Source organism: Idiotropiscis lumnitzeri, chromosome 1, assembly GCF_059441095.1.
Source record: "Idiotropiscis lumnitzeri isolate Australia: NSW breed Sydney's pygmy pipehorse chromosome 1, RoL_Ilum_1.0, whole genome shotgun sequence".
Classification (NCBI taxonomy): Eukaryota; Metazoa; Chordata; class Actinopteri; order Syngnathiformes; family Syngnathidae; genus Idiotropiscis; species Idiotropiscis lumnitzeri.
This window is the reverse complement of record NC_142391.1, coordinates 814,857-834,815: the sequence shown is the minus strand read 5'-3', so window position 1 is coordinate 834,815 and position 19,959 is coordinate 814,857. Positions and strand designations below refer to the sequence as shown.

At 49.2% G+C, this 19,959-nt stretch overlaps 3 protein-coding genes across 11 annotated transcripts; 1 reads left to right on the top strand and 2 right to left on the bottom strand.

Moving 5' to 3' along the window:
- Positions 1-525: 525 nt before the first annotated feature.
- On the bottom strand, positions 526-18,569 carry kiaa0586 (KIAA0586 ortholog). Of its 7 annotated transcripts, none has more exons than XM_088308485.1 (23): positions 18,050-18,569; positions 16,100-16,169; positions 15,866-16,034; positions 14,589-14,635; positions 14,427-14,496; positions 14,284-14,362; positions 13,908-13,986; positions 9,770-9,875; positions 9,197-9,354; positions 8,369-8,441; positions 7,385-7,501; positions 7,170-7,311; positions 5,393-5,536; positions 5,126-5,322; positions 4,169-4,363; positions 3,892-4,079; positions 3,705-3,814; positions 3,283-3,618; positions 2,395-2,763; positions 2,271-2,305; positions 2,057-2,137; positions 1,233-1,311; positions 526-1,167 (listed from the first exon to the last, which is right to left on the bottom strand). In XM_088308485.1, the coding sequence occupies exons 1-23, from the start codon at positions 18,222-18,224 to the stop codon at positions 1,022-1,024; spliced, it is 3,165 nt and encodes a 1,054-aa protein (XP_088164611.1). In that variant the 5' UTR covers positions 18,225-18,569; the 3' UTR covers positions 526-1,021. The 7 variants fall into 7 exon arrangements, with proteins under 7 accessions (XP_088164611.1, XP_088164620.1, XP_088164629.1 ...); XM_088308494.1 differs by having other exon boundaries at positions 7,170-7,305; XM_088308503.1 differs by having other exon boundaries at positions 15,866-16,025.
- On the bottom strand, positions 10,240-13,269 carry irf2bpl (interferon regulatory factor 2 binding protein-like). Its single transcript, XM_088308552.1, has one exon. The coding sequence runs from the start codon at positions 13,183-13,185 to the stop codon at positions 11,407-11,409; it is 1,779 nt and encodes a 592-aa protein (XP_088164678.1). The 5' UTR covers positions 13,186-13,269; the 3' UTR covers positions 10,240-11,406.
- timm9 (translocase of inner mitochondrial membrane 9 homolog) lies at positions 17,968-19,809 on the top strand. Of its 3 annotated transcripts, none has more exons than XM_088308572.1 (4): positions 17,968-18,314; positions 19,281-19,362; positions 19,440-19,535; positions 19,607-19,809. In XM_088308572.1, exons 2-4 carry the CDS (start codon positions 19,324-19,326, stop codon positions 19,739-19,741), a joined length of 270 nt encoding a protein of 89 aa, XP_088164698.1. In that variant the 5' UTR covers positions 17,968-18,314; positions 19,281-19,323; the 3' UTR covers positions 19,742-19,809. The 3 variants fall into 3 exon arrangements, with proteins under 3 accessions (XP_088164698.1, XP_088164690.1, XP_088164708.1); XM_088308564.1 differs by lacking the exon at positions 17,968-18,314 and adding an exon at positions 18,727-18,989; XM_088308582.1 differs by lacking the exon at positions 17,968-18,314 and adding an exon at positions 18,998-19,183.
- The last annotated feature ends 150 nt before the right edge of the window (positions 19,810-19,959 follow it).

Genomic DNA, 19,959 nt, shown 5'->3' with positions numbered 1-19,959 from the left:
AATCATTGTTACTGAATAAATGAGCACGACTATAATTGATTTAAATTGTCGCCTATTTTATACATGCATCTTTACACCTCGCGCACAAACACACAACACAAAGATGGCGCCATGGTAACACAGCCCAGCACACCGTCCTGTTGCTATGGTGACCGAGACAGTTCGTATTACTAAAAGAGCTCGGGCAGCTGTAAGCGAGCCAGCTAAACGTCATATTCCTGCGACTTTGCAACATGAGAGCAAAAAACAAGACTATATTAATTATGCCATTTTGTAGTGATAAGACTTTTAAGATTCGTCATCATCCTTGCTTTGTGAGCGGCAGTTATTTTTGACGTCATTGTAAATAATCTCTTTTCCTACCCCTTTTATGACTATCTGCGCTGCAAATTATTTTAATACCTCATGGTCGTGAAACATGATTTCGTTATGCTGGTATTGTGATGGCGCTACAAAGCCAAGAAGGGAGTCAAGACATCCGCCACGCACAGCCGGGAACAACTTCAAAATAAAAGCCTACTTAGGCATCGTTGTCCATGTTTTCTTTATTACACAAAAGTTCATTTTGAAGTTCGCTTTCTCACAACGCGTTAGCCTCACGCATCGAGCTCATTTAAGACAAAGTGGAAAGCTGTTTTGTGGTCTTTCAAGTTTTTGGGGAGGGGAATTGCAGCCGTTGTGTCCTCAGGGGAAAAGAGGAAAAGAAGCATCCGGGCTGTTCTGGACGCCCCACTATTTGAGAAGCACTGGAACAGGGACTGGATATATAGTTCTCCACTATGGCCAACAGGGGGCAGCATAAATCAATAAGCCCACTAAGCACGAGTTCAGTCAACACGCGCGCGCGCACACTCACACACAGTATAAACAGGAGCCTCTTTATCGAAGTGCTGACACAGCAAGTGTTAAAAGAAGGCAGTGTGGTGGAACACGAATGAGCTCACGCAATGAAGTATGTGCTGACATGATGCCTCCTAGCGGTCGTAGGAGAAATTGACGGCAGAGGACAAAGACACTGGCCTTACTCGTACCAAGCGTCAGAAAATAAAAGTGTGTGCGTCCGTGAGACCTGAGACGGTTCACTTTGGAGGTCAGAGGTCGGAGTCTGACTGGCCACGGGAGTCAGGTCAAAGTCAACGCTCTCATTGGCCGCCTCCCAGATGGCATCTGTGGAATAATGACGTCATTGTTATTGTCATGGCCTCGATGTTGAGATTGTGATGATGTCACACCTTCAGAGTGAATGACGTCTCGATCAAGTTGAGGCGTGATCGAATGTGTCATCTCCCCCGAGCTTAGCTCCTCCTCCTCCTGCGCTGAAAAACACAGCCGGTCAGAGGGAATGCTCAGGTGTGTGTGTGCATTAAACGATTTGAGAAGCACTGTTTTAGTTGAAGGGGAGGAATGCGGCCAGCTCGGAAACGCGACAAAGCTCATGAGACGTGTCGTGGGAAGTGAACAAAAAGTTTGCTGGTGGTTGTTTGTAACTTAACATTGAAACTCCAACAATGTTCAACCCATGCTGGCTAATTTGCTAGCTTGTAGCAGCACCGAACGCTAATCGCCACTTGTCGATATCATCGCGTGTGAAGTTGAATTGATGCTCACCGAGATCCGTGACACTTGTCAGGTTTCGGAGGGATTGCAAGTTCAGTAACAGAGGATCAAAGTATGAGATGCAAACTAACACAAATCACCTGGGCAGCGACACACACAAGAAAAACAAAACCAACTGAAGCGATTCAATCGAGATCAAATTAAAAAAAAAAAGTACGCATAATGCAAAACAAGTTGAACCTGCATTTTCATGAACTCTGCGGATGTTCAATGTCCTGAACATTTTTTTGCAGACTAAAACGAGACTGATAAAATGATGTTTTCTTGGACTAAAATGCTGGATTTATAGTTAACTCAAACTTGATGAAATAAAAACAGCATGAGGTTGATTCATGTGGTCAAAATGAACAAGCGGGACTGAATATGGACTTAAAGCGACCACTAAATTTCAAAGCGTCTGATGAAGTGAACGCTCGTGCTCGTGCGCGCATGTGTGTACCCGTGATCTCTCTCCTTGGAGCGGGTCCGCCATGTCAATCAGGTGCACTTTGACCTGTCCTTCACTGGGGGGGTCAAGGTCCTAGAAAAGGAACAGGAAGTGATCAAGGAGCCAAACAGGAAGAGCAGAAAGGGAGACAGGAAGTGATCAAAAACAGACATGAAGTTAAAAAAAAAAAAAAAAGAAAAACCAGGAGGTGCAGGGTGTTTCTCACCACATCTTGAAGAGAACTTGAGGAACTGACCACCTCTGAAGAAAGAAATGATTGATTTTGGTGACAGTGAAGTATTGCGGTGGCTTGCGTCAGAGGGTGTGCGTGCGTGTGCGTGCGTGCGGACCTGTCATGGCTTCCGCCTGGTTGAAGCTGATCAACAGCTCTCCTTCCGAGACCAGTTTGATTCCCGCATCGCTTCCTGTCACTGTGCTGCTGCTGCTGCTGCTGGCGGTGTCATCAGAAGGACTCGAGGACGGCTCCGGATCGGCCTGACGAGCGTCTACGCGGGAGGAGGCACATGGGGGCGAGGGAACGGCTGCTGCTGCTTCTTCTTCAGGCACTTCAAGTGATCGTGAGCGCGTGTCCCAATGGTCCTCCTCCTCGTCCGATGCCGCCGAGGACGGCACGTTCGGGACTTGATGGACGCAAGGGGGAATTTCCGCAGGGGGGGTCGGTTGGGGGCTGGGCGTGGGCGTGGGCGTGGTAACGGGCTCTGTGGAGTCAGTGGAGAAAACGAGCTCAGCACAATTAATTCCAGGTTTCCGGTATCCAGACTGCGTTGGGTATCATTGGCTCATTTTTGACTCCCAAATGACAAAGCGGTGGCGCCTCGAGATACGAGCGACCCAACTTAAGTGCTTTACAAGATATGAGCCGCCGTTCAGCTGATGGCAAATATTACTGCAGCTCACAGACAAGTTTTGACCTGCCCCAAGTATGACTGACGTCTGTTACACTGCCCCCTGGTGGCCAAGACCCGCGCACCAGAAAGAGCAGCATCAACGTCAATTGAATTGGCGCCAAAAATGGAGCAAAATCTGTTTGATCCTTTACACTCGATTCAATGATGTCATGACTTGCTACTTCTCCTTCGTGATCAAAATGGATTAATGGCATGATTGTGAGTTACGAGAGTGATTCAACTCATATCTCAAGGCACCACTATATAATATTTAAACTTTATCACGATTAGCCCAGAGCGCTAATGCTGCTAATGCTAAGACTGTCCAACCTGGGGGGGCTGCGATGAGTGCTTGCGGGGAATCGTCGATCAAGCTGGTTGCTTCAGATGGAGGCGGCGTGGAGAGCGGGAGGGGGTCCCTGATGGATGGAACGGGACTCTGAAGAGGGGTTGGTAGAGGTGTCACGACCACAGGAACCACAGGACTCCTTTTCTCCTGGAGGGCAAGAGCTCCCCCTGGCCCAGGATTTGGAGCCTCTCTCGGTGCCAGCACCTGGTCCACCATCTCAGACAAGACTTCATTAACCAGTTCCTTGACTAAAGGCGAGTCCACTTGAACGCCGGCGTCCACAAAGAACTGTAGACCTCCTCCACCGGCTGCCTCCACTGCAGCGCGCAAACACAACACAACTTTCAACATCCAGCTCATCGTAAGCATCTGATTCCAGTCGTTCGCCGGGGTCGGCGCTCACCAATGTCCGAGGTGAGCGTCCGCTCCTCCGCATCAGACTGGTCATTCTGGTCGGGGATAGGGGCCGGGTACTGCTCGGAGATCATTCTTGCCATCAGCTGCTGCTCCAACCTGAACGCGGGGCAATAAGAACCAGACCACATGGAACCAGGACAGACCACGTGAGGCCAGATCACACGGCGTCTCACCATGTCACCATTCGCTCGAGCATGTTGTCATCCAGGTTTGGCGCAGAGCTCTGAGGGTGGAGAGGGATCGCATTGCGGTTCTCGGGGGGGAAGACCGGACCCTGGTAGACGAGTGGCGGAGGAGACGGAGCTCCATCCAAGTGGACCGCTTCCTCGCCCACATTCGACTCCTCCCCCGCAACGGCCTCCTGCGTGCGGAATGACAACATCTCGTCACGGATCGAGGTCACATCAGGCATCTGGTCGATGTCGGTTAACAAATGCTCGCCGTCGGTACCACGTCAGCAACGGACAGGAATTGCGTTTCGGGCAAACCGCTGCCTTCTTCCTCGCTCTTTCCCTCGGCCGTTTCCACGGCGATCGATGGAGCGGGGTGCGCTTCGACGGCAGCCACCGACTCCGCTTGCTCTTGCTCTTGCCACACGGGCGAGTCCGCTTTTAGCTCGCAACAAGATGAAGGAAGTCTCAAAGTCTAGGATGTCAGAAAAGACAGGAAGGTTTCCAAGAGGCCATTTTGGGCTCGTTTCCAACTCTTATCCACACATCCCGGACCGAGCCACTTTGACTTAGCAACACCGCGTTTGGTAGGCCCCTCGATCGTGAGTAGACCCACAAAGAAAGAAAAAAAAAAAACAATAGAAAAATGTTTGCCTCCAAAAGTCCCAGGAAGTCTGCAATGTTGACGTGATCATCGTCATTTTGAACATTCCCAGCCTTCCTTTAGTGATTAGGGCTGCACAAAACGGACATTGCGATTTTTGGGGAGGCTGCGATGTACATTGCGATATTGAAACGAGAAAAAATGTATCACCGGATGACTCAAAAAGGTCTGTTTGGGAAGACTTTGCTTTGCTGGGACCGCCACTTGAGAGAAATACGTGCGCCACGGCATTTGATACCTTTCGTCGAGCGTGCCGATCATTTTCTTTCGTGACGCCGTTGAGTTTCAGTTTCACTTTCGCCCCGTGAGAAGTTCTTGCATTCGTGAATTGTCGATGCCGTTTGGACGAATTAGCTGCGTCGTCGCTACAATGTAGAGCATAGTGTAGCGTGCTGCTTTGATGTCTTCCAAAAAACTAAAGAAACATCGCACGTCCTGCCATGTGACTACTGCGCATGCGCACATCGCAATGTTCAAACGGCATATCGTGCAGGCCTGGTAGTGATGAACAACTTTTTTGTCTGATGACAACCCAATGTGAATTTCTGGAACAACGCACCTCGGCATACTCACATCAAATCTTTCATCTGGCGACGCACGCCCCAACTCCTCCGGACTTGGTCTGGAGGGAGCATCCGGGGCAGGAGGGTTTGCTGCGAGGGGTTGCAGCGTGGGGGGCTCCGGCGCAGCAAGCTCCAGAGGTGACAACGCGACAGGAAGTGAGGTCACAGTCCCTTGCTGCCTGGGGGAGGGGCCTATCCTTGGATGCGCTTCGGGTGCAATGGGACAATATTGAAACGTTTTCGGGTCGAATTCCGTACCGTAAAATGAGCTACTGACCGAGTGGGATGGCCATCGGGGCGGGGGGGACCTTGGCAGGAGCCACAGGGAGGTCTGTGGGCTCCACAGAGGTCAGGTGGGAGGATTGGCGCTGAGCGGGTGCTGAGGGGAGTGGACGAGGCTGGGAGGATTTCATTTTGGCGCCTGAGAAAGGGTGACACCAACAATGACAGAAAGATTACAGAAATTACACTGGCGGAAGCGGACAAGACAAAGAATGCGCACACGAACTCCGGTGGCGACTGGTTGTAGTTTCGCGACGCCAAAGTTTCGTCGAGTCTCAGTAGGCGTCGGGCGCGCCGCCGCTTTGGGAGCGTCAACGTCGGATAGCGAGCATCACGGCCGCCTTGGTGAAATTTCAGAGTTGGACTTTGAAAACATCCAGCAAGCTGGTGAGGATATGCAGAGCAGAAAATGGACCAAAGCGTCAGCGACGAGGCCGACAGCACGGCCGAGTGTGGCCGCCGGAGCGGATGCGACATTTTCGAATGAGTCGCCCCGAGTGGCCGTGGTGGAAAAAAAAAAAAAAAGGAATGTGAAGCTGGATTCAAATGTAATATATCAGAAGCTACAAAACACGAAGCGAGTAAAAAAGCTTGTGGGAACGCAGAGCCACATGTCGGAAAAAGCTCTTTCCCTATCGGACATGGGAAGGCGAAAAATTGTTTTGCGAGGTTGAAGTGGGCCCAAGCAGAGACGTCCACGTGCGGTTTGGGCTCGGTCGCTCCTCTTATTATTTTGTCGTTATGAGCGACACATTTACAAAAAACTTTGGATGGACAAATTGCGATCGCTCCCTCCCTTGACGGAGGGCAGGAGGCGTGGCCAAAATCCTCACGACCAGGAGGACTTTTTAAATTCCTTAGCTTTGTATTGTTTTCTCCCAAACATATTGATAACATTGAAAATGCATAGATGCTAATATAATTTTTCCGATTCAAAAGGAAGAAAAAAGAAAGAAAATGGATTTCAATTTGCATAAACTGAATGGCACTTTTCTATTCTTTGTGTCTCGTTCCTGATTAGAAGAAAGTCGCAGGAGTATCGGCGGCCTTGAGATCCGGCCGGTCTCGGTAATTGCTCACGCCTGATCAAAAGTGCTTTAGGTCAGCGTTAGTAGCGCCAACACTCCTGCTGTTTTCGGTCAGAGAAAAACAAAACAAAAAAGAAACCAAACACAACCCAAGTGAGCGCAACTGTCAGTCATGGTAACCAAATGCAGAGTTTGCAAAATAGCAAATGATGCCCAAACCCCAAAAGGTTTAGAAATCCTGAAAGCAAGGCGGCGCGCTACTTTTGTCCAATTGATGCTCCTCAACTCCTTGTTACTCGATTCGTTATATTTTGTGTAGAGTTGATCAGATGATTAAAAATTCATGCCGCCGCTCGTCGGAAAACGGATGACATCACCTCAATCTTAGCCTCCCTTCGCTGTGCACCTGAGAGTTCTCCTTGCCCTCCCTTGAATGTTAGGCAAGCCCCGCCCCCTCTCTGTCCACATTTAAAACTGGCTTTTTTTCTCCTTTGGCTTTCGACTCAACGCGAGGCTGTCGCTGTTCCGCTCTCCTTCTGGCATCTAGCCTTTGTGTTTGTCTTTCGCTTTGTGCGCTACTAATGTCTCTGACGCCATCTGGAATGCGCTTTGTGACCGCTCCAGCTGCCGCGAAACGCACGTCGATTGGATCGTATCGTCTAGCGGTCGGGCTCCAAATAATATGAAGCTGCGTGTCGTTTTTGTCAAGTGTGGATGTGCCAAAGTGCTCCAAACACATCTGACCTTTCACGGCGTGCGCTGCATGTGGGCGTGGCTTGCTGTTGATGGGCGGCGCCATCCAGCTCGACCTCTTGACGTCCGGCAGCGCTCTCCCGTACAGATGCGTCAGGTACGACTCGTCGTGGGCAGGCCCACGCCGCTGCTCCTGCGGCAGCGAGCACACGTCACGGGGGGCGTGGCCACAACTGACCAATCGGCACGAGGACGGGACAAAGTACCCGTGCCGGCGCGGCCGCTTGGCTTCTGAGTCCTCTTCCCGCCGGCGTCCTCTTCCTTCGTGCTCCTCTGAGCGCGTTCAGCGAGCGGCTCGGCGCCGCCTCGTCCTCCATACGGGCCTGCGCAGCGCAGAAGAGGTCGCTTTCGTAAAAAAAAATAAAACACGGCTGCAACTAACACCGATTTTGAATTATTTTGCAGATGAATCCGATATAAAAATAGGTATAAATGTTTTTCCGTATCCATCCCTCGCTTCAAAAACCGGGACATTATTTGGACGCGACAGTGTCGAAATTGCAGAAAAATAAATGAACCACGAATGTTTTTTTTGGGTCCAGAACATTTCCGACGAGGCAAAAACGTCTGATCATTGCTTTCCAAAGTACACGCAAATGTTTTTCTTCTGCTTCACCGTGAAAGAAAATTGGGAGATTCCTCAGCAATTGCGATCGGGCGTTTGGACAAAACAATTTCAAATTGTTCTTTTTCTTCATCTTTCCGAAATGCTTCCTTGTAGTTGAACTTTTGGCATCAAAGTTTGACTTTCTTTCTTTTGCAGCTACTTGAAGCAATAGCCCAAAAATTCACTAGCACCTCAAATGAAGACTTGTTTGTGACGTGTAAGCGACATTTCTCGATTTTTGTATTTTGAAATGAAAACATCTTCAATTGTAGCTTTGTTTTTAGTTTTAGTTTTCTTTAACTCGAATAACTTTGACAAAGATGACCACCAAGGACAATTTCTCTAGAATTGCAGTTTGTTTGAATTGTTCTATTTTGCTTTGTTCATGAAGATGCTTTTTCACCTTTACTTGAAGTTCTTCTGTTCATTTCCATCAACTCCAATAACCTTGTCCGTTTCCAAATGTCGTTATTTTATTTACCCCTTCCAATATAGAAGAATTGCAACAATCGTGCACCAAAAAGCGAATCAATCAAACGAGCGTGTCCAAAATGGGAGGGGCTTGCACGAGGGCGGGGCTTACTTGCACGTCGGCGCTGATGAGGTGTATCCACGCGTCCACCGTCCTCTTGATGCGAGCCTGCTCACTCGATTCGCTGCCAAAGTCGCACGACACAACACAGCAACACACGAGCGCCCCCTTGAGCGTTGGAGTACATCGGCAACCGCCACTGGGACAACCCGCACCAAATCTGGCATCCATGTTGTCATGGCAGCAGCCCAAATTTGATATCGTCACCTTCCGAACCTATTTTTTTTTTTTTTTCATTCATTTGAGATGCCGTTGTTGCTTTTGATGAGCAACACTGGTCCATTTCACCTTTTCCTTTTCAAGAGTCTTGGAAAGGCTGATTGACATCTGACATTAGATGGCGTCGGCTAAAAAGCTTCCACTAGGACGTCGGGAGGGATTTTGGCCGTGCACAAGCTCCGAAATGCACCCAAAATGGCCGCCTCAAACGCCGACCTTCAATTTGGGGCACGGCTTGCTGAGACTTTTTTGTGCGTGCTGTTACGAGATTTGCCCGTCCACCTCAAATTGCGTCCATCGGTAAAACTGGCGTCAGGGGTAAAATCCTTTCTAAACTTTCCAAGGAGCACCATTGAGTGCAAAATGGCTCTTTCAAACCAAAATGGTTGACTTGACGCTCAATTCCTGACGTGGGTCCGTGAGACGTTATCATGTGCGACTTCATGAAAGAAGTATCCGCTTAAATTTGCGTTTGTCCGTGAAATTGATGCCGGTGGGCTGATTTTGAGAAAAATGGACGTGCCTGACTTTCTGGGTCCCGGCGACTTTTTGGGGTCGCCGTACACCCGTCCAGCCAATGCCACGTCAGTCAGCGGCTACCTGTTCGTTGCCAGAGCCTCCAGCTGGCTTTGCAGAACCTCTCCGGTGCAAGCTCGCTCCACAGACTCCAGGTTGTGGTCCAGAACTTTCTTCTGCCGCTGAAGCCGGCGGAGAAACTGGCGGGCCTCCTCCAACATGGACGGCAGCACGGGTTCACTCTGCGTTCAACATGCGGCCAATGTCACGAGTTATGTGGCGAATGAGTTAGTTGAAAGTGGAAGTTATTCGTTCAAATGAGTCGCTAGAGTGGAGCCCTGACTTTGTCGTAACGCTGCAGCCGGTCCCCGACACACACGTTCCCCCAAAAGCCACAAGGAATGCGTACATCCTTCATAGCGACGCCTGCAAACTGGCTGAGGTGCGGCGGACAAAACGATTCTGGTCTCTGTGTAGTACGATGACATGCTTTCGGTCCTCAAGGTCATGAAAAAAAACCAAAGCCCCCCCCCCCCTCGTGGAATCGTGCTGTTAAGCGAGCCGTCATGACTGATGAGAATGTTTGTGAGCTTTTCTCAAGGCAACTAGCAACGTTTGGAAATAATAATCACATGACGTCTCAAGCAGCATCCTCACCCGAGTCCACGTTGGCCCCGCCTCTCTCACCGCCTCATTGGCCGGCACCGCTGGACCGTCGTTGGCTTGGGTTGCCACGGAAACAACTCTGGTCCGTCGCTCCTCGCTGCGGGATATGAGGGTAAACACAAATGTCAATAAACAATTATTTAAAAAAAAAAAAAATAATAAAATTAAAAAAAAAAAAAAAATCACACAACACATCTGGTTTGACTTTGTTAAAATTACAACTAGAAACTAAAATCGTCCTATTAAGGGTTGCCGAGATCACAGGACATGAATGCGGGTCAGGGGCAGATAAAATGGCTGCCGCAAGCTGCAGAAAGGCAGTGTTGCTAGGCAACACATCTGCCGTGGTCGCCGGTGGCAACGGCAGCAGGGGATGCTGGCGGAGGAGAGAATTGGTGCAGACGAGCGGAAAAAAGCAAATGCCGCTCGGTCGTCAATCGCAGCGCAGAAAAACGACATCGTTGATGGACGTGAACTTTATTGACACACAGCGCCAAGGCACATTTACAACATGTCACCACGGGAACACAATCAGACGTCAACATGTAGAAAAGGTGTAAAAATGCCGCTCACAAGCTCAACAGAAAAGTCCGACCCGCTGAAGGAGACTATAAAAATAACAAGTTGGTGTTTATGCGCGACGCTGGCAGCTGCCGTCGTCGCGAGCGCCCAAAACGTCATCCGTGCTCACCTGACAAGAAATTCCACACACTTATTTTGTTACGTTCAGCGAACTTGCACAAATCCACTCGACCGATTTGTTTTTTTTCTGGGGTCTTTCTGTAATGCCCGAAGATGCCACAAGATGCCACCAAAAGCCAAAAGCAGGATTTGCAGTCTGGACTGCGCTGCAGCTCCGAGGATTTTTGTTCGTCAAGGAGGAGCGAAGTTTAGCCTGGGTTGTCCGGGGGGAGTTGCCGATTCCGCTCGCACATTATTGCTGAGCTGAATATGAACGAATTGCGAGCTGCGGATGCTTCACTGATGTGTCGCACACACGCTGTAAAACGGCTAGAAGTCAAGTGATTCCCAGAAATCCAAATTTGACGGTTTTGTGGAGGCGCCGCATACCCTATCTTTAAAATGAACGTCATTAGACTCACTTAGGTCATGAGACTTAAGGTTTGAAAGGCTGAGACGATTAGGCTGACTTTTTTTTCTTTGGGTGACGATTCTCGATCCTTAGCCCCGCTGGCGTCAGATGGCTCCAAAACCACCACGAAAGAGGAAACAAAAAAAAAAAAACGGGGTAAAATATGACATCATCAAAGACAGCCAGCCATTTGCAACATGTTCCCGACCGACCGATAGAAAGCATTTCGCAACAAATCGGAAAATCGTCCCGACGCCAGCCATATTCGGGATTGGCTACTTGCGGATTTAAATTTGATACGATGAAACTTTCTTCCCTTATTTGACTAAATCCAAGCGTAGTCAACGGTTTTATGCCAAGGTCAAAGCCTGGGCAATTCCAAAAAATAAAGAAATAAAAATATTGCTTTGGCGCCATCTTGTGTAATCTAGAGGCAGTTTTACAAAAGCTCCTCAAGAAGCGTGACTTGCTGGACATTTTCTGCGATTGGAGGCAGGACCAGGTCCAAAGCTTTCTCCGCAGAAAGGTTGCGTCCTCAAGGGTCCCGCTCCTTCTTGACCTTGACATCACCCGCCAGGATGGTGGCGATCTCGCCCTGCATGAAGGCCCAGGGCACGCTGGAGCCCACCAGGGGGCACGTATCCCCGCTGGGGCAGTACACCTCGGCGGCAGCTCCCTGAGCCTTGATGCTGTCTCGGGAGCACGGGAAGCAGAACTTGTGGTGGGCGGCGGACGGACATTGGACGAAGTGAGTGTCCTCCAGGCGCTCGTGACAAAGTGTACAGCACAGAGGTCCACCGGCGGCCGCGTTGCTCGTCTCGGCACTGCTGCCGGCCGGTTCTCCGCTGCGCGAGGAGAGCCCCCTCTGGCCGCCCACGGGGGAAGCGGGCCCGCTGCTAGAGTGGACGGAGTCTCCGTCCTTATTGGGGGACGCCGCGCGCCTGACAGTGTCAGCCGAAGACACGAGTGCGGCCACGGGGGACTCTGTGGACTCGGGCGGGGTGGAGCGTCCGGGGATGTTGCTGCCGTAGGACAGTTTGAGGGCTTCGGCCTGGTTAGCAATCCACTGCCGGTGGTGCTCCTCCATCAGCTTCGGGCCGCTCTCGGCCGAATCCGGTTCCGGGGAGGCCTTCCTCTTCCTGGGGCCGCCTCTGGACCCGCTCGGGGCCTGGGCTCGGGCGGAGGACAGCAGGGAGGTGGCCAGCAGCGGGTAGGTGCCGTCCATGTACGGCTGGGGCAGCATGTCCCCCCCCACGCAGTCCTTGAAGACCCGCAGCGGTTCTGGTAACAAATCACCGAGCAACCGCCAGTCACCGGAACCGCGCTTCTTCTCGTACTCCAGGTACTTGAACCCGGAGGACAGACCTCGGCCCGAGTCCTTCATGCAGTCTTGGTACATCTGCTTGGCCACCCCCGAGGCGCTGGAAAACACGTTACCAGAACCGCTCGGGTACTCAATGAAGATCTTCAGCTCGTAGTCAGCACCGGGTTTGGACACCGCGTCAAAGGCGAATACGCGGCCCACCAGGCCGTGGTCCTTCTTGAAGCGGACCTCAAAGGGGGTGCACCCGGACAGAGTGATGAGGGTGTTTCGAACCATCTTGGGCCGGTTGACCCAGTCCTCCTGTCGGTTGCGAAGGCTTTCGCTCAGCTCACTCAGCGTCTCTGCGTTCCTCTGCTTGTCTTTCATCTCCCGGTCCTGGTCCATACCCGACACAGACGACGGTCGCTTTGCGGCAGGCTCGCTCAGACACACGGGGCCCAGCATGATGCCCTGCGGTACCGTTCTGCTCACCGTGCCCTGTGCGCCCGGTCCATTCAGCAGTGTCTGGGGCAGCAGGTTGGGCGGCACGTTAACAAATCCCGGGCCGGACACCAGACCCCCGTGAGCCCTGCTCCTGGAATTCGGGCTTTGAGGGTTCAGCTCGGGCGGTCCGTCGTCTGTTTTGAACCCATTCGGGCCCCCGAGCCTGTTGGGCAGCCTGCCTTGGTAGTCCGACCTGACCCGGGTATCCGCATCGAGCGCTGGGTACCGGTCCAAAGAGTGCTGCTGGGACTTTCCTGGTCCGTCCGCCGCATGCTGGCTGACTATCTCCTTCCCGCTTTTGGGGTCCTGGAGGCCGTGAGTCCGCCTCTGGTGCCGAGCGGTCTCGATGGCGAACTCGATCCGATCTGCGCCCTCGTAGTTGACGCAGCCGCGGCACACGGGCTCGCTGAAGTCCCAGATCATGGCCCAGGACATGCGGGGCAGGTCGCAGAGGTAACAGGACTGTCTGCGCGCCAACGCCGTCGCCGGCTGCGGGGGGGAGGACATGACCGGTCCTTGGGCCGCCTGCCTCCCTGCTGCCTCCACCGAGCGCACGCAGAAAATGTGAGGCGAGAACGCAGAGTGCGGGAGAAATTCTTTTTTTTTTTTTTTTTCTTTCACCAGGCTGCTGCAGAGGGGAAGAGGGCGGGGCTTTGCTGTGTCGCACTGAGGCACACTCACAGACAAAGACCCCCCTCCCCCATAAGCCCCCCACCCCCACCCCCACCCCCTCAACCGCTTGGCATGGCACTTGCTAGTCGTGACATCACTCCCCCATCCTGACTGACACATGCAGACAAAGCATTTTATGAGCGACAGAGAGACACAGAGAGCGAGCGAGAGAGAAACAAATCACGAGCGGGTTAATGTCACCAAAATACCAAACACGTCAAAGGTGAATCTGCGCCGTACGCACAGACAAGCGTGTGTGTCAACACAAGTGCACGCACACCCAAAACATACACAAACCGCAAATACAAACACACATCAGCCATCTTCGTGACAACTGTGTGTGCGCGTGTATCTCGTCACGAGGGGGTTAACGCCAACAGGATGAATTGTGGGGAGATCAGACGCACATACAAAACACACGCATGCACACAATGGAAAAAATTTTGACGTGTTGCTGAGGAGACGTGTATGCAAATTGGCAAATGCTGAACTCATAATCAGACGTGAATGCCCTTCAGAGGACAAAACACACCTACACACAGAATACATGCACACACCTGGTTTGGTCGACGTGTGTTGCCATGGTAACCAAGTCAGTCTCCACACAGGTCTTTGCTGACAGGTTGATATCGGCCACTAATTCAAAACAACACATCAGCAAACATTAGTACAATAATGTTCGTTTGGGGGGGGGGGGGGTAATCAAAGAACCCCTCTCACCCTCCGCCAACCCAGCATCGAGCTGTTGAAAGGTTAAAAATAGCAGCAGCCTTGTTTCCATGACAACCAGTCGTCCCACTAAGCGAAAAGGACGCCTGTCTGGTGTCTGTTTTCATGGTAACACAAACACGAGTCATCTGATAGACAACACTGCCGCCTGCTGGTCAGTGCAGGCAACACAAGGACAACGTTGTTTGGATGCGCGGTGCGTACCAGCAGCGTCGGCAGGCGGTGCCGGGTCAGAGGGCGTGTAGCGTGTAACCATGTTGAGAGCCGACTGCAACGGCTGATTCTGTGACGAGAGCGACGATGAAGGCGACGAGCAGCCAAGTGGAACCGCCCAGCGCTTCGCTCACCTGAAGCTCCAAATGGCGATTGCGCAGCGCCTCGGTCCCGCTCGGACGCCACCCGCCGGCCCGGCCCTCGCTGCGAGAGCACACACGGTCAACAAGTGACAACTTCAGTCATGCCGTGCGGCGTTTCCACATGCACAGCGACATGTCGGTGTGTGCGTGTACCTGTCAATGGTGTGCACTTGCTGACACACACCAACTTCCATGTGGTCCTATTCACATAGACACACACACACAAACACACACGTTACCACTGGTATGCACAAACCCGCACACACTGACAAAGACATGCCCAAACACGCAAACACGAGCAAACAGTCTCTCACACACACACACACACACACACATACTGATAAAGACAAGACATGCATGCGCACACACAACTATGCACACAACACACTTGCACACCAAGGTTGAAATAGTTTGGGAATTTTAATTATAGTTCATTTTTTATTTGGTTCTGAGTTTTTTTTTTGTTTATATAATTAGTTTTAAAGGTGGCATTGTTAGTTTTTATTTATTTTATTTTTTTCAAAACAGTTTTAATTTTTTTTTTAAATGGTGTTTAACAAGATTAGAAAAACACAATACTAAGTTTCATGTTGTCCAAATTCAACATTCCAAAAATGTGTTAATACCCTTGAACAGTCCACAGAATTTGAATGACAAGAAGCGGCTTGGAAAGTCACGTGCGGGCGTCCTAATTCAATAAAGTTAGGATGCCTTGCTTGCAAAGTTGGCAACTTCGGAAGTCGATTCTTCCTGAGTATTAAATCCAAATGTACAGCATTTTAATTTGGGGATTGTTTCACTTTTTTTTTTTCATAAATAAAAGAGAAAAAAAAACAAAGCACTTTTTACCTAGCCTTGCGTTTTAGGTTGAGCTCAGAGTCAAGCGCAAGGTGAGCCATACGAGCCAAAGGGCCAAACGGTAACTCGTCTCATAGCGATGTCATCTGCTGGCTTTTTCTTTTTTTTTTAATTGACCGATGACATCGCTTCCACGCGGCTCACATTAAGAGGATGACAACTCCCAGATGACTGTTCGACCTTCTCTTCTTCCGGCGAATGGCAGTGCAGTAATATTGAAATAAACACATTTCAAATCACCCCAAAGGCTCGTGTATTAAATTGATGGCCAAAGATGAAAATCACCACAATTACATTCAGGTTTATGTCAAATAATTGTACTTAAAATGTAGTTTCTGGTTGTTTTTGTTTCCCTAAAAGCATTTTTGTTTTTATTTTATTTGGTTAGACATTTTTCCCCCAAATTGGAGTTAATTTTGTTCATTTTGGTTAACTAAAATAACCTTCATGCACACATACATACTTAGTGATATACAAACACACGCACTCAGATGGACGCAAATACATGCACACACATGAGAACACACACACACGTTTCATTTGTTGTTCCACGTTGGTCACGTGATGTGTACCTGGCCAATTCGAGCTGCAGCATTGACCTCTTTGCTTCCACTTAAGTCGTCTCCAAGGTTGGTAGACGGCAACTGCGCCCCCTTGTGTGTACCGGCCGCACTGCGTGGGCTCGGCGGAGGTTCTAAAAGCTGAACTTTCACCTCCCGCCTCTGGGGGGCACTATGAGAGCTGAGCAAAATAGCATCATGTGAAACAAGATCAGCGCAACAAGCAAAAATGACGACGGTGCTCACCGCTGCTTGAGAGCCGCCAGAATGACCCCTCGAGACCCGGCCTCAAAATGGGAGGTCAGGAGGTCACGACCTGCAACGAGGAAAATCAACGTTAGCAATTAATTTCACAATAGTCCCTTTCACTTTAAATAGCACACTTTTCAATATATGTACAAGGAATGAATTACAGTGGAAGATCCAAAAGTTTCCATCTGTGTTGCCACGGTAGCAAATGATGTGAGAAGGCGATGCGTGACGTGTGGCTTGCTCGACAATCACGCGGATTTTTCAATATCGCAGATTACGTTAGCCAGGATGCTCTTTGTGGACTACAGCTCGGCATTCAACACATTCAAATCGAACATTCAAGCTCATCAAGGACAATACTCACCCCAGCTCACAACTCTTCGACCTGTTGCCCTCTAACAGGCGCTACAGGATAATAAAAACAAATAAAATCAAACATTACAGCCTACAGGAAAAAGAGACAATTAAAGGTTGCTTTGACATGAACCTTTATTTTTGAAAACTAACAGCCGCAGCGTGAGTCCTTTTAACCTGAACCTTTATTTTGAAGAGAAAGAGATACTTCCGCTCAGAGCGCCGACAGCGCCTCCTGGTACTGATGGGCAAAACAGTTCTTTGAAGTGAACTGAATCATTAGAATCAGTTCATCAGAAAGATTTGTTGGAAAGAATCGTTCACCTCCCATTTGACTACACGTCTGGTGGTTGAATTAGGTTGATTGAACGCAAATAAACTTCATCGTCCAGGTGCACACAGCTCACCTTCTCCACATTAAACGCGTCGCTCGGTGGGAATTTGCCCTCTAGCTATGCGTTGACTTTCATGTACTATCATCACGGCAGGCAAATAGTCGTATTCTTGTTCGGTGATAATGCACTGGACTTCCCAACAAACGAACCAAAACATAAAAAACACAGACTAAAACACTCCAAAATAAGTTGTGATGTAAAATTTAAAACCAGCATCATTATAATCATGATTGTAATAATGGTGATTAAATACTAACAACAGTAATCGCAGTAGACACTATTCCTACATATATAAACAATTGTTATTTTGAAGGACAATAACACACGGCCGTCACACGCCCGGCGTGTTCTTTTTTTCACGCGTTACAAAGTGCAGGCTGTCAAATGAAGCGGATGACTGCATGTCTGGTTGTTCAACGTTTTGTTGCGCTGAATTAAAAACGAGAATTTAACAAATAAACACTCGAGCACCAAACAAGTTTTGACATAAAAGTACAATTTAATGGTAAAAAGCATTTTGATGATTGCACCACTTTTAGTTGCAGTAGACAGAGAGGATAATAATATTGAAGTGCTATTTATATATGCTATTTAAAATGTATTGGAATAAATGTTTTGAAATGAAGTTGTCCCCTATAACAACGTCATCTCCAGCTGCTGCAGACCGGGGCGCCTCATCACGATCTGCGAGAGACTGTAAGTTTGTCATTCGCTCTCATTTGTTTTCATGCGCTTGCCGCTTGCTCCCGGTACTTGGATGGACTTAGCATTAGCCGTTAGCTTGCAGAAACCGATGCCAATGAAAGCTTGTCCCCGCGAGCACGAAATGAGTGCTGTTGCTGAGTGGTTCCTTCTTTGGCGAATCGTGAATCATTCACAACAAAACATCGTGCACTGACTAAACTGATGTTCTACATGGAGTTCTCGTTCACTCACTGAATCGTTGGCGAAGGGGAAATGACGTCACGGATTGGCAGGATGTCCAGTAAATCACGTTTACATCTGACATTGGCTGCTGATTGGCTGTTCGCGAAGATTGACAACGTGTGCGTAGGCGAGATCAAATGAACTTAGAAAAGAACGGATCACTTCCTAAAGTGATTCGTTCACTGAAAAGGTCCATTCTTTTTGAACGAATTGTTCGCGAATGACACAACACTACATCCCGATGGACCTCCTGTGACGTCACACTCACCGGGTTGCGAGCCAGTCAGCGTCCGACGAGGAGCTCCTCCTGTGTGTGATTTGCGTCCGGGGCTCACTTTCTGGATCGTCAAACGGACCGGACCGGAAGTCAGTCCGGCGTCGGTACTGGTCCTGGCCGAGAATCGAGTCCGGGTCACGTCCACGCGTGACGACAACGAGCTCATCGCGAAGTCGAGACTCGAGATACGACGCAGCTAACTTCCGCTAGACCGTCTTTAAAGTTCCCGCTGAAAGTGCATCGAGACTCAGCTGTGGTACGGCAATAAACTTTGTAAAATCACACTTGCTTCGAAAAATGTGGCTAGCTGAATTTTTAAGCGGCGAGGTGAGGTAAAAGCAAAAGTGGGGATGAAGTGACGAAAAAAGTGCGAAAGTGTCCGAAGTGGACAAGCGCGGTGTTGCTACCAAATGTACTTCCGGCTTCCGCTTCTCGGAGAAGGATGTCAAACGTCATCAGCATCGATGACCAAAAACGAATTCCCAAATGTAACACAAGGGTTGACTTCGAATGTGTGATATATTTTGACAAGTTTAAAACATTTGATATTTATATATATATATATATATATATATATATATATATATATATATATTTGAGTAAATGTTGACAATGATTCATTCCTACACACAGTGACATTTAAAAGCGGAGCTTTGGAGTGTTACAATTGTAGGACTCGGATAATCTTTTCGTGTTGCACACTATTAGCCGTTTGGCGAAAAATGACAACTTTGGTGTTTTGTACATTCTGACTCTGTTGGTTACATGGAAAGAAAATCTTTCACATAAATATTAACCAAATTATCAACTCCATTACGTCTTCCCAAGTGTTTCATTTGTTTTTAACACTATTGAGGGACTTTGACGTACACTTCCGGTCCGTTTGTCGTCCTTAAGTCCGCTTGAAGCATTTTACGGAAAACTGCAGCAGGTGAGGAGCGGGACGTCGTGGCGTTCCCGAAAGCGTGGATACATAACTTCCCCGTCGTTTTATTATTTTTAGAGGACATGATTTAAATTTAACATCTGTACCTACTTAAAAAGCAAGCTAAATAGAATTAGCTAGCTTAGCTCCGTTAGACGAAAAGCTTGTTTCATGTAATTTGTCATTACTCAAGTCGACAAGTAAACCATTTGACTATAATACACTATTGCATTTTTTAAAACTTGTACCAGTCACCATTGGAAAACGGGTGAAAATAAAAAACGTCTTCTTTTGTAGTTCGTGAGAACAAGAGGTCTCACTGCGTCTCAAGTCGTCCATCATGGCAGTTCAGGTTTCCGAGTCGGACCAAATCAAACAGGTCAACGAACAGAACACCTCGTGTTTGACAGAAACGAGTTTTTTGTTGTTGATGCTAACGTCCTTTTCGCATTTCAGTTCAAAGAGTTCCTCGGGACGTACAACAAACTTACGGAGAACTGCTTCATGGACTGCGTTAAGGACTTCACCAGCCGGGAGGTTCGGCCCGAGGAGGTAGTGGCCGGCTTAGACCTTGTCACGTGATTTGTCTCCGAAATCATCTTGTCCATGTTGTCGGTCCCCAGTCGAGCTGTTCTGAGTCATGTCTCCAAAAGTATCTGAAGATGACACAGCGGATCTCCATGCGCTTCCAGGAGTACCACATCCAGCAGAACGAGGCGCTGGCTGCCAAAGCCGGTCTGCTGGTGCAGCCCAGATGAGATGAATGCCACACGCTGGTACTCGTTTAAATATATGTATAAAAAAGAAAATTAAAGTAAAAAACTCATGCCTTTAGTGTGTTGTTTGGATTGCATGCACACACACAAACAGACATTTGTCCCGAACAATCTGGCAGACCCCAAAACACTCTCACACTCCGCTTACACTCACCCGAGTTTGGGCCACACACTTCCTTTCACATCCTTCCCTGTTGCGG

Excerpts from the sequence above, each read along its gene's own strand:
- irf2bpl (XM_088308552.1), bottom strand. The coding sequence starts at position 13,185 with ATGTCCTCCCCCCCGCAGCCGGCGACGGCGTTGGCGCGCAGACAGTCC.
- kiaa0586 (XM_088308485.1), bottom strand. The coding sequence starts at position 18,224 with ATGAGCTCGTTGTCGTCACGCGTGGACGTGACCCGGACTCGATTCTCG. Across the intron at positions 7,312-7,384 it reads AAGCGGCCGCGCCGGCACGG|GAGCAGCGGCGTGGGCCTGC; the intron begins GTACTTTGTCCC and ends TCGCTGCCGCAG. Across the intron at positions 5,323-5,392 it reads CCCGATGGCCATCCCACTCG|CGCATCCAAGGATAGGCCCC; the intron begins GTCAGTAGCTCA and ends TTGCACCCGAAG.
- timm9 (XM_088308572.1), top strand. The coding sequence starts at position 19,324 with ATGGCAGTTCAGGTTTCCGAGTCGGACCAAATCAAACAG. Across the intron at positions 19,363-19,439 it reads AGTCGGACCAAATCAAACAG|TTCAAAGAGTTCCTCGGGAC; the intron begins GTCAACGAACAG and ends TTCGCATTTCAG. Across the intron at positions 19,536-19,606 it reads GGGAGGTTCGGCCCGAGGAG|TCGAGCTGTTCTGAGTCATG; the intron begins GTAGTGGCCGGC and ends GTCGGTCCCCAG.